This window comes from Labeo rohita, chromosome 25 (assembly GCF_022985175.1).
Source record: "Labeo rohita strain BAU-BD-2019 chromosome 25, IGBB_LRoh.1.0, whole genome shotgun sequence".
NCBI classification, from domain to species: Eukaryota; Metazoa; Chordata; class Actinopteri; order Cypriniformes; family Cyprinidae; genus Labeo; species Labeo rohita.
This window is the reverse complement of record NC_066893.1, coordinates 13,730,194-13,742,302: the sequence shown is the minus strand read 5'-3', so window position 1 is coordinate 13,742,302 and position 12,109 is coordinate 13,730,194. Positions and strand designations below refer to the sequence as shown.

Sequence of the window (12,109 nt, the reverse complement as noted above, 5' to 3'; positions counted from 1 at the left end):
TTTATTATATTTTTATTCATACCTAAATAAGTATTTTTTATATATAATAGCACTATTTCTAACTGTATCGGCTTCAGTTTAACGGTTGAGGACTTTTATTTTGACTTTGTGTATTTGATGACAGCTGAAGTTTTACTCAAGATAGTTTTCGTTGCGTCCAAAGGGCAATATGAGACATTAGCAAGTAAGTAAAAAAAACAAGGCTGGTATTTTCAGTTTTTCAGCAATACTACATAAAGCTTATCATCTAGTCTAGAAACTGAAGGTGTTTTTAATCGCCGTTTGCTTCAGACAAAAACATCGCTGAGTTAGAGGTAAGAGGTCAGCTAAAGTGTGCTGTAACGTTACACAGGTTTATGTTTGGCTGAGATCAGAGGAATCACTGGGAAATGGCCAACCCACTCCGAGCAGAAGTAGTGCAACTGTACAAAACTGTGAGTACACTGCCCCCTTCTGCTATGAAATGCAATGAAAACAAAATTTACGTATTCACTAAGAGTTTTCTTCTTCTTGACTGTAGCAAAACCTATTTGAAATTTTCTGGCTCGCCGTTTTCAAAGTCCTGAGTCAACGGTTGAATTAAGGTGTTTCTCAAACTGTTTTCGTATACGTTACTGGCTCCGTTTTGTAAATATTAAATATTACAGAACCCCAGAAATAACCTATTCATTCGAGAACTTATTTGGGATTTTTTATATTTTTCAGGCGTATTATAGTCAGGGAGGGTAACGTTACTGTCAAGTTTAACAACTCAACCTCTTCACATAAATTTAAGATGGAAAATTATTATTTGGTTTATTGATTTATTTTAATCCATAAATATATGAGTCATTCTACAGAATGGGTTCAAAATCAGAGTTCGAAAAAAAAAAAAAACACTTTTCCCACAAATTTTGCATGCTTGTAAATTGTATAATATCCAAGGTACACATTTCTAGAAATTGTGCAGTTCTTTCCGGTTTTATATTAAAATGTATTATTTTCAGAAAGTTTTGGAAAATTACTCCTCTAATTTAATAAGATTTAAGACCTAATAAGATTTTGCTTGCATCTTCCGTGTAAATATCTCTCTCTCTCTCTCTCTCTATACATATATACATATTGTTTTTTATTAAAGGTTTTCAGAGGTAAATCAATGAGTTACAATTTAAACAATATTTCAAGTGTGATTTGAGATTTGTTGTATTTAAATCCAAATTTTCTTTGTAAAAGCCAAAAAGTTGATCATACTGAATTTAAGGGTTCATTTAGTGTAAATATCATAACATCTTAGTTATTTCATTATACCTTATTTTTTATAAAACATCCCATGTTTCGGTTGTGACTATGTGACTACTAATGTTTTAATAGTGACCACATTACACTACAAAATTTTAATCCACTTACTAAGACACTAAAACACTAAAAATTGCATAACTGTACTGCAGTTTTGTTTATTTCCCCCAAATTAAGGATTATGTGTTCCCATTTGACACTGCCAAAATAATGATGATATTTGTTTGTGCCTGTTACGGTAGTGACCATTTTTATGGGATAACACACAAAAAACAAAACAAAACAACAAAGATGTCACTACTCCCTCAAATGTTTCGGTGTCACACCTGGTCACAATTTTTTTGGGGGAAAAAATAGGTAAGACAGTTAAGAATGAAAGCACTTTTTTTTTTTGCTGATTACCATCTGACATGTTAAGGAGTAGAACAATTAAATTGTTATTTTAGTTAAACATCTTAATTTAAAATATTTTGGACACCATAGGCCACAATTTTTACTTAAGTCCCATAAATATGTGACTTAAAATTTGTTGACATTAATTTGACAAACTGATAAATTAAATGCCTAATGGTGTGGGGAAAAATTAGAAAAAATATTTAGAAAATTAATCAAATGTAGTTGGAAAAAAAAAACCCTCCAAGTTAAAATGTTACCAAATCCCAATATTCATCGGACTTAAAATTGCCAACTAGCCCTGGTCTGCCCAATATCAACTAACTATATTAGGTCACAAGTCATATATATGAAGAGAATAAAAAGTATTGGGGGAAAAAAAACAACAACATTCTGCACACATCTGACTCTAGGCATTAGAAACTCATAATCCTCTCTTCTGATTCTTCTTCTTGAAGTTGCTGTTTCTTGGCCGGGAGTATCCGAAAGGAGCGGACTATTTCAGAGACAGACTGAGGGCTGCGTTTGCCAAGAATAAAGATGTGCGCGACCCTGAGAAGATCAAAGAGCTCATCAGCCGAGGAGAATTTGTGGTAAAAGAGCTCGAGGCGCTCTATTACCTCCGGAAATACAGAGCCTTGAAGAAGCGATATTATGAAACAGAGTGACTAAAATCCCATGCTACATGCCTCCTGATATTTACATAAGAGAACATCAGCAATAGAATGACTAATGGCAACATATATAGTTTATTATATATAATTACACATTTAATCAGTATTTTATTTTAATAAAAACAGCCAAAAAATCATATAAAGTGATTTTATTTGAAGTCAGAAATTCAAGTTTAGCTATTGCTAATAGTGTCGTAACAGGTTTGTTGCCACTGGTGTGATACAGTCGTGTCTTTTTGAAGGATCTTTCTAAACAACAGTGCTTGGCAGTGCTGGTTCAAACCATGGACGATATTTTGCATTTAAAAATCATTTAATAACACTCAAAATAAGACTGTTTAAAAGTAAAACAGGGTCACATGACCAGCTGTGAGGTAGTTGTTAAGTCCTGAAGTTGTGCGCTCAAGAAAAACCACCACACTCTGATATATCCGCTCTGCAGATTGGACATGTGGCGTTCTCCTGTAAGAAGCACAGAAAATTATGGGTAAAATGCAACTGTGAAATGTGTTATAGGATTGTGTAGAAGCCTGTTGCAGCCACTGAATAAAAAATAAATAGGTAATTGCGACTTATCCCACAATTCTGACCTTATGTATGAGTTTTTTTCCTTAGAACCAAGATATAAACTCAAAATTGAGTTATAAAGTCCAGTTCTGAAGGAAAAAGACTGATACGTTCTCAGAATCGCACGCTTATATCACAATTCCAACTCACAATCGCGTTATAAAGGCAGAATTGCGAGATATAAACCGGCAATTCTGAGAATAAGTCACAATTGTGAGGTATAAAGTTTTATATCTCGAGGTAATATCGCGCAATTCTGATTTTATAACTTGCAATTCTTTAGGAAAAAAGCCACAATTGCTAGATAAGGTTTTTATATCTCGAGTTTATATCTCGTAACTGACTTCATAACTCACAACTGAGCTTAAATCATGTAATTCTGAGAAAAAAAAGTCAGAACTGCAAGGTATAAACTCACAATTCTGAGAAAAAAAAAAGTTTATATCTCAACTCTGACTTTATAACCCACAACTGTGAGTTTAAATCACACAATTCTGAGAAAAAGGTCAGAACTACCAGTTTATCTCACAATTCTCACTTTATAATTTGCAATTGTGAGTTTGTGTCACAATTCTGAGAAAAAAGTCAGAAAGATACAATTGCGAGAAGGTTTCTGTTTATATCTCGCAACTGAGTTTAAAATCATGCAATTCTGAGGAAAAAAGTCAGAACTGGCAGTTTATATCTCACAATTCTGACTTTATAACTTGTAATTGTCTGTCACAATTCTGAGAAAAAAGTACAGATTGAAGTATAAACACGATTCTGAGAAAAAAAAGTCACAACGGTGAGATACAGTTTTTATATCTCGAGTTTATATCTCGTAACTGACTTTATAAATTATGCAATTCTGAGAAAAAAAAAAAAAAAAGTCAGAACTGCCAGTTTACATCATGCAATTCTGATTTTTTTCTTAGAACTGCATGATATAAACTCATGATAATTAGAAATAAATAAATTCTGACTATTTCTTGCAGTTGCAAGTTTATATCTCGCTATTCTCACAAATGCAAGTTTGTATCTCATTCTTATTTTTTTCCCCCGCAATTCTTTTTCTTTTTTCTTCAGAACTGAGATATAATCTCAAAATTGCAAGTTCAGTCCAGTTCTGAGGGAAAACAAAAACTGATATGTTCTCGGAAATGAATGCTTACATCACACAATTCTGACTTAATAACTCACAATTGCGTTATAAAAGGCAGAATTGCAAACTCGCGATTCTGGAAAAAAGTGACAATTGCAAGATTATGTTTTTATCTTAAGTTTATATCTCACAACTCTGACTTTGTAACTCACAACTGAGTTTAAATCACGCAATTCTGAGAAAAATGTCAGAAGTGCCAGTTTATATCTCGCAATTCTGACTTTATTTTGTTTATATGTCACAATTCTGAGAAAAAAAGTAAGAACTGCAAAGTATAAACTCACAATTCCGAGGAAAAAAAAGTCTTTTTATATTTAAGAAAAAATTAAGTTTTTATATATCAAGTTTATCTCACGACTCTGACTTAACTTGCAACTGTTAGTTTAAATCACGCAATTCTGAGAAAAAAGTCAGAACTGCGAGATATAAACTGGCAATTGAAATAATTCGCAACTGCGAGTTTATGTCACAGATTTGAGGAAAACAAAGTCAGAATCGCAAAATATAAACATTTCTTTATAGCTCGCAACGGAGTTTAAATCATGCAATTCTGAGAAAAAAAGTCAGAACTGCCAGTTATCTTGCAATTCTGACTTTACTTCGTTTATGTGTCACAATTCTGAGAAAAAAAGAACTGCAAAGTATAAACTTGCAATTCTGAGAAAAAAGTCAATTGCGAGAGTTTTTATATCTCAAGTTTATATCTCGCAACGATTAGTTTAAAAATCACGCAATTCAAAAAAAAAAAAAAAAGAGTCAGAACTGCTAGTTAATATCTCACAATATTGACTTTATAACTCACAATTGCAAGTTTGTCACAATTCTGAAGAAAAATAAGGTAATTGTATCATTTTATCTCAAAATTCTGACTTTTTTTCCATCGCAATTGCAAGTTTCACGAGAAATAAACTTGCAATTGCAAGAAAGAAGTTAGAATTTTGAATAAAAGTTTGCAATTACCTTTTTTTAATTTTTTTTTTTATTCAGAGGGAGAAACAGGCTTCCATAGGACTGTGCTGTTAAAACAAGCTAGACCTTTAGCCAGCGGTCGATGCATTTGACGTGGTAATCGTGGAGACATGGAAGCATCCTGAGTCGTTCACCCGCTTTGTACTCACTGAAACAGATCTGGCAACTGTAAAGAGAGTAGGGTTAAAATATTGCATTATGGGAAATCTCTACTGTGGAATCCTGTTCTGAGACTTACTCTGTCTTTCCTGCGCTGTGTGCAGGATCGTACGTTTTGACAGGCAGCCGTTCGATCTCGGCCTTTGTCAAAGTGTTCTTGGCTACTACAGCACCTTGTTGCTCCTCGAACGCTAAGAGAGCCTGACAGAACAACGAATGATATCAGAGATGAGAAAACATGTTATAATCAATCAAGCATGTGATTTCTAAAATAGCAGAACTCAAACCTCATAATTATTTCCCTGGCTGTCATCAAACAAGTCCATATGCAAGTGAGAAGCTTGTCTGCGCCGGGAATTGCGAGGTCTGCCGGTCTGACGGCGACCCTGTTGTCTGCCTGTCCAACCCAAAATAAAATAAATAAATAAATACATTTATAAAAAAAAAAATGTGTGCGTGATAAAAATGTTAATTTCTTTACCAAAATAAGAGGGATCATACAAAATTAATGTTATTGTTTATTTAGTAATGACCTGAATAAGATATTTCACATAGAAGACGTTTACATATAGCCCACAAGAGAAAATAATAGTTAAATTTATAAAAATGACCCTGTTCAAAAGTTTACATCCTCTTGATTCTTAATACAGTGTTGTTACCTGAATGATCCACGGCTGTTTTTTTGTTTAGTGATAGTTGTTCATAAGTCCCTTGTTTGTTCTTAACTGGTTTTCCAGCATGTTTGTGTATTTGAACCCTTTCCAACAATGACTGTATGATTTTGAGATCCATCTTTTTACACTGAGGACAACTGAGGGACTCATATGCAACTAGTACAGAAGGTTCAAACACTCACTGATGCTCCAGAAGGAAAAACGATGCATCAAGCTCTTAAGGGGGGGACTTTTGAACAGAATGGAGATGTGTACATTTTTTTTTTAAATTTTGCCTAAATATCATATTTTTTCATTTAGTACTGCCCTTCAGAGGCTACAGAAGATCGTAACATGTTTCCCAGAAGACAAAATAAGTTAAATTTACCCTGATCTTCAAATTCAAAAAGTTTTCACCCCCGGCTCTTAATGCATGTTTTTTCCTTCTGGAGCATCAGTGAGCGTTTGAACCTTCTGTAATAGTTGCATATGAGTCCCTCAGTTGTTCTCAGTGTGAAAGATGGATCTCAAAATCATACAGTCATTGTTGGAAAGGGTTCAAATACACAAAATTGCTGAAAAACCACAGAATTTGTGGGACCTAAAGGATTTTTCCTGAAGAACAGCAGGCAGTTTAACTGTTCAGGACAATCAAGGGACTCATAAACAACTATCACTAAACAAAAAAAAACAGCTGTGAATTATTAAGAATTAAGTGTATGTAAACTTTTGAACAGGGTCATTTTTATAAAATCAACTATTATTTTGCCTTTGTGGACTATATGTACACATCTTTAATGTGAAATATCTTATTCAGGTCAGTAATAAGTAAACAATTACATGCATTATGTACAATCCCTCTTATTATGGTAAAATAATTAACATTTTTAATGATTCTGAAAGGGGGATGCAAACTTTTGACCTCAACTGTATGTATAAAATACAACAGCAGAATCAAATAGTTTCTTTCGGAGTAGTTATATTTGGCTCATGTATGGTGACTTACGGGGTTGCTCTCCGAAGATGACCTGCTGCAGCTCTGAAAGCTCGGAGGGTCCGTGTGAGAAAGATGCCGAGTTAATCATTGAGGCCCAAGGAGAAATCCAGCCCAAGCCAACATATGGATCAACCTGCATAAAACCATCACTTTTTGTTACCATATGATCACAGCAATGAAAAACAGCAATACAAATAAAGCAAAAACCCCAACTGACCATGTGATTGTGGTTGTTTCTGCTCGGAGATCTGTTCTGTTGCCTCTGCTGCTCCATTCGCTCCTCCATATCAAACTGTTCCTGCAAACACCAGAATAAAAGAGTTAGTCACCTTTCTATTGTTTTTTCGACAAGGATCAGGAGAGCGAGTTGTACCTGAAGGCTTCTTGCATACGCTTCATCCTCAGCCATCTGAACGGAGCGGACCATGCTCTCGACCTCATCAGCATCATCCTCAATGATGACAATATCTTCTGGTATCGGATATACAGGTGAACTTACTGGTTCTTGCATTCTCTTTGCTATAAACAAAAGCAAAACGAATTACTATAGAAAAGACGCTGAGCAATACACTCTTGACATTTAAAGATACAGTTCACCCAAATTCTGACGGTACCCATTCACTGTAGAGGAAGTGAACTAGGGGTGGGCAATGTACCAGTAGACACAATTAACCTGCAGAAATTTGTTAGCCGGTAGAGATTTCAGACTTTATCGCGGTTACACGCTAATGTGACGTTGCTGTGTTACGTGGTCACTAAAATCTAGTTTGCATGCGTTTTAAGCATTGTGGTTTAAAAACGTGATTTTAACGCAAAAGAGAAAGCTACTGTATTGTCTAAGAGAACGTTTCTGAGCGTTGAGGAGAGGCGTGTGCATGTGAAGACAGTGCTTGTAGAGTGCTGGAGTGTTAAACAGACTTTTTGTCACTTTATAGGCCTTGAACAGTTAAATACACACACTTGTATGTGTCAAAATGCCTGTCTTTGCAAGTATCCTTATAAACAGTAATTTAGGTCTTAAGTGACAGCAAACAGCTGAGAAAGAAAACGTGTAACAGTTCATTGGATCTCGGCAGCTCTTAAAGTGACAGTAGTCTAATATTCCTGCTGTCTGTCATTCATGTTAATCAAACAACAAATAAGAGCAAGTCTCTCACTGCTCTTGACTAAATCACTTTTGTAACATGTAATTAGTTTCTGACTTTTCTTTATTTAGGCTAAGTATTTATTTTTTTGTTATACTGACAATGTTACTATGACATTTCTATGGTATCAAAAATGTTAATATCATAAAGATCTTATTTAAAAAATGACTATATTGTGATATATATTGTTACCGTGAAATAAAATTACTCATATTGCTATACAATAAATATCTTATTGACTTATATTGCAATATTATCATATTGTGAGATTTTGATATCATTACATCCCTACCCACATGTAAAGGGAAATAATGCTAAATTTCTCCAAAACTGTTCTGATGAAGAAACAAACACATCTACATCTTGGATAGTCTGAAGGGGAGTAAATTTTCAGCAAATTTTCATTAACTATTCATTTAAACATGTGGATCCTGGTTATCCATACCTGCATCCAGCAGTGAGGCTTCATCCTCTATTGCGTGTAAATGAGAGTGTGCTGATGTACTTTTAGAGGCTTTAGATTTGGTTTTGCTGGTTTTTTTGGACTTTTGTTCCCTTCCATTGCTGGTGTTGAATGTCTTTTGCTTAGAGGTGTGACCCATTAGTAGCAGTTCATTTAAATATGCCGGATCACTAGTTTGATTCAATGCACATGTGGAAGACCCAGCTGAGGACGAGGGCTTGGAAGATGCAGAAACGTGAGAAGCAGAGGAGGTTGCTGGACGTGGAGACTCCAACCATGTAAAATCAGAGGATAAAAGAGATGAGGCCGTTACAAATCCTTTTACTCCCGGTGTAACGGTAGAGTGTCCACGCAGCGTGCTTGCGCTTGTGTCTTCCAGCCTGCGCCGCTTCATTGTTCTCTGGGAGCTTGGAGTGGTGTTGAGGTATCCTGGAATGTGTTCTTGTCTTTCCCATTTTCTAACATCTGAGCAGGATGATGTTGCCTTAACCAAGTGTAAAACAAGCATAAAACATTTATGAATAACAATTTTTAAATGACTGAATATCTTCTGAATGGAATAGAATTGGCATACTATGGCATGTAGTTAGCATACTGTTTACTAATTTTTAAAAATAGTTTACTGCAGTATTACGTAATACTAATTACGTAAATTCAAATTGCAGTCATTACATCGTTTGCATATTACATGTGTAATTAATAATAAAATAATGAAAAATAACAGCAACAAAATAAAAATAAAAATGGTTATTTAACATTTGTATATAATAACATTGTTATTTTGCATTTTTAATTGTAAAATATTGTTTCATTTATAAACCAACAGTTAATTGTGTTTTAAATAATGCATAATTATTTTGCATCTTTAATTGTAAAATAATTTTGCTAAATGTTAGAAATAAATGGATATTTTGTTCTTTATATAATATACAATTGTTATTTTGCACTTTTAGTGTTTAGTAAAGTTTTAATTTGGTTTTATTTTTATAAATAATCAATATTTTGCATTTTTATATTATACATAAAATTATTATTTTGCACGTTTAATTGTCATTTTTTTATTTGCTAAATGTAAGAAATAAATGGTTGTTTTGTATTTTATATAATATATATTAAAAAAAACTATTAAAAAACGATTTATATTTGTTATTGATTTTATAAATAATGGATATTTAGCATTTTAATATAATACATAAAATGATTTTGCATTTTAATTGTAAAATATTTAATTTACAAACAAACACTTAATTGTTTTACATAATATATTATTTAGCATCTTTAACTGTAAAATAATTTTGCTAAATGTTAGAAATAAGTTTTGTATTTTATATAATATATACATTTATAATGTATTTTTTATTTTATAAATAATGGCATTTTTGTGTTTTAATTTTAATGTTGCATTTTTATATAATACATAAAATGATTATTTAGCATTTTTAATTGTAAAATAATTGTGCTAAATGGTTTTCTATATAATAACATAATACTTTTTACACTGTATATACCATTTTATAAAATATATAAAAATAGTTGTTTAGCTATTTTCATTGTGTGTGAGATATATATATATATATATATATATATATATATATATATATATATATGCATTTTCAATAGGAAAAAAAATCCTAAAATTTAGTTGGTTGAAATAGTTGGTTATTTTGCACATTATATATGTAAAATAGCTGTTTAGCATTTTCAATGTTTTTTTTTTTTCATTTCATAATACTTAAGATTTTTGCCAGCATTGGAAATTAAAGTTTTTAAATAATACATAAAACGATAATTTTGCATCTTTAATTGCAAAATAATTTTGCTAAATGTTATAAATAAATTATTATTTTATATGATATATAAAATTGTTATAAAATGTAGAATGCATTTTATATAATAGATCAAATGTTTATTTTGCATCTTTAATTGAAATAAATATTATTATTATTATTATTATTATTATTAAACAGTTAATTGTGTTTTAAATAATACATCTTTAATTGTAAAATAATTTTGCTATAAACAATGGGTATTTAGCATTTTTATAATACATAAAACGATTATTTTGCATTTGTAATTGTAAAACAATTGTGCTAAATGGTTATTTTATATATACTGAATAATAAATAAATATCTTTATAATATTTTGTATAATATATAAAAATGACTGTTTAGCTAGTTTTGTTGTAAAATATATATTTTTGCATTTTTAAAATACAAAAATAATTTCTTACATAAATACGTTGTTTAGCATTTTCATTTATTTTTCATTTCATAATACTTCAGATTTCCTGTCAGCACTTGAAATGAAAGATCAAGCCCACTGCATTGTGGGTAACAGTATCAGACAGTATGCTCACATTTTAGGAAATGCAGTAGGACAACAAAGTATTCTGTGGACACAGAAGATTTTTACACTGTACATACTACATGCATAATGCAGAAACAGAGCTGTATTTTAGTATGGCATTCTGCCCTTTTTCTCTTACCACGTTTCTGTCGTCATCTTTCTTGGAATGTCGTTTTCTTCTGTGAGTCAGGGGGCTGTAAAGTGAGGAGAGATTCTTGTAATAGACCATTCATAATGATGACAACAATGACATGGCAAATAACTTGTCTACTGCATGGCAAAAACACAAATTATATTTATAATATTTACAAAAGAAACAGTACCTAGGGGTCTCTGGAATAAAAGTGGTGGAGAAGTCATGAGAGTGTCCAGGGTCTTCAAACATGAGGTCACTTTCATTCAACAGACAAGCGTTATTTAGGGAGTCCGGAGTGTCCGGTTCCATCCGGGGACTGTACAGAGGACTGCCGGGCTCTGAGCTCCCCTGGATGTCATCCATCTCTGCTTATGGCTTAATGTTTATGTACTTTGGTTATAGCTGACAGACTGTGCGCTGATGAGTCTGGGAAGGACAAAAACAAGGCAGGAAGATGTATAAAGGCCTTTTTAACGCATTGAAACTATGATACTATAATTACGCTCCCTTTTAACTGTAAATATTTTATACTTCATATCTTATTGATATGTTGAAACGTACAGTGTTTTGTTAAGGAAACACTGTTAATGATATTCGCTGACAGGTATGTTTTGTGATAACAACAGTAACGTTAGTGAGATGTGAAACTGATCTGTGAGCGGTTGGATTCGACGTTGAATCGCAGAAGCTAGTAACCGGTTAGCAAGCCACATCACATTAAATCGCCTCAGTGTCATAGTTTACAAAACCTCCATGTTTCTATTGTGAAATTGAAATATTTTAACTTTACTCACCATCTTTACAAAACGTAACACTACGAGAAGCAAAAATCTTCGCTTAAATACTGCATCAGCAAATAGCGAAGTCACAATGGAAAACACCGCCATACAACTTTCGGTTTTTCTTCCGGTTACGCCACTTCCGGTACATGCATCGTTGGATTTGCACTTAAAGGATCCTAACGTTTTGCAATTTTTGCTTATATAGCTTTATTTTGTTCTAATGTCATTTTTCTTTCTAAGTTTTTTTTTTCAGGCTCCTATGAAAATATCATTGGACATTTTTTGAAAATAAGGCATTCAATAACTAATAACCTTTTCTGTGCCATTAAAGTAAAATAACTGAACCTAAACATTTAAAAACTGTAAAATAATTGTGCTAAATGGTTATTTTATATAATATATACA

General features: G+C 32.5%; 2 protein-coding genes across 2 annotated transcripts; one reads left to right on the top strand and one right to left on the bottom strand.

Moving 5' to 3' along the window:
- Positions 1-112: 112 nt before the first annotated feature.
- lyrm5b (LYR motif containing 5b) lies at positions 113-2,559 on the top strand. Its single transcript, XM_051100324.1, has 3 exons — positions 113-184; positions 353-434; positions 2,127-2,559. Exons 2-3 carry the CDS (start codon positions 390-392, stop codon positions 2,334-2,336), a joined length of 255 nt encoding a protein of 84 aa, XP_050956281.1. The 5' UTR covers positions 113-184; positions 353-389; the 3' UTR covers positions 2,337-2,559.
- On the bottom strand, positions 2,477-11,832 carry si:ch211-59o9.10 (uncharacterized protein LOC561841 homolog). The gene is made up of 11 exons (XM_051100323.1): positions 11,717-11,832; positions 11,110-11,348; positions 10,926-10,980; positions 8,422-8,923; positions 7,205-7,350; positions 7,049-7,129; positions 6,841-6,964; positions 5,469-5,578; positions 5,261-5,382; positions 5,089-5,188; positions 2,477-2,804 (listed from the first exon to the last, which is right to left on the bottom strand). Exons 2-11 carry the CDS (start codon positions 11,283-11,285, stop codon positions 2,745-2,747), a joined length of 1,476 nt encoding a protein of 491 aa, XP_050956280.1. The 5' UTR covers positions 11,286-11,348; positions 11,717-11,832; the 3' UTR covers positions 2,477-2,744.
- Positions 11,833-12,109: the final 277 nt, after the last annotated feature.

Coding starts and splice junctions, on each gene's coding strand:
- lyrm5b (XM_051100324.1), top strand. CDS start 390: ATGGCCAACCCACTCCGAGCAGAAGTAGTGCAACTGTACAAAACT. Junction 435..2,126: donor TAGTGCAACTGTACAAAACT/GTGAGTACACTG, acceptor TTCTTCTTGAAG/TTGCTGTTTCTTGGCCGGGA.
- si:ch211-59o9.10 (XM_051100323.1), bottom strand. CDS start 11,285: ATGGATGACATCCAGGGGAGCTCAGAGCCCGGCAGTCCTCTGTACAGT. Junction 5,579..6,840: donor CATCTTCGGAGAGCAACCCC/GTAAGTCACCAT, acceptor TGGGTTGGACAG/GCAGACAACAGGGTCGCCGT. Junction 5,383..5,468: donor GCCAGGGAAATAATTATGAG/GTTTGAGTTCTG, acceptor TTGTTCTGTCAG/GCTCTCTTAGCGTTCGAGGA.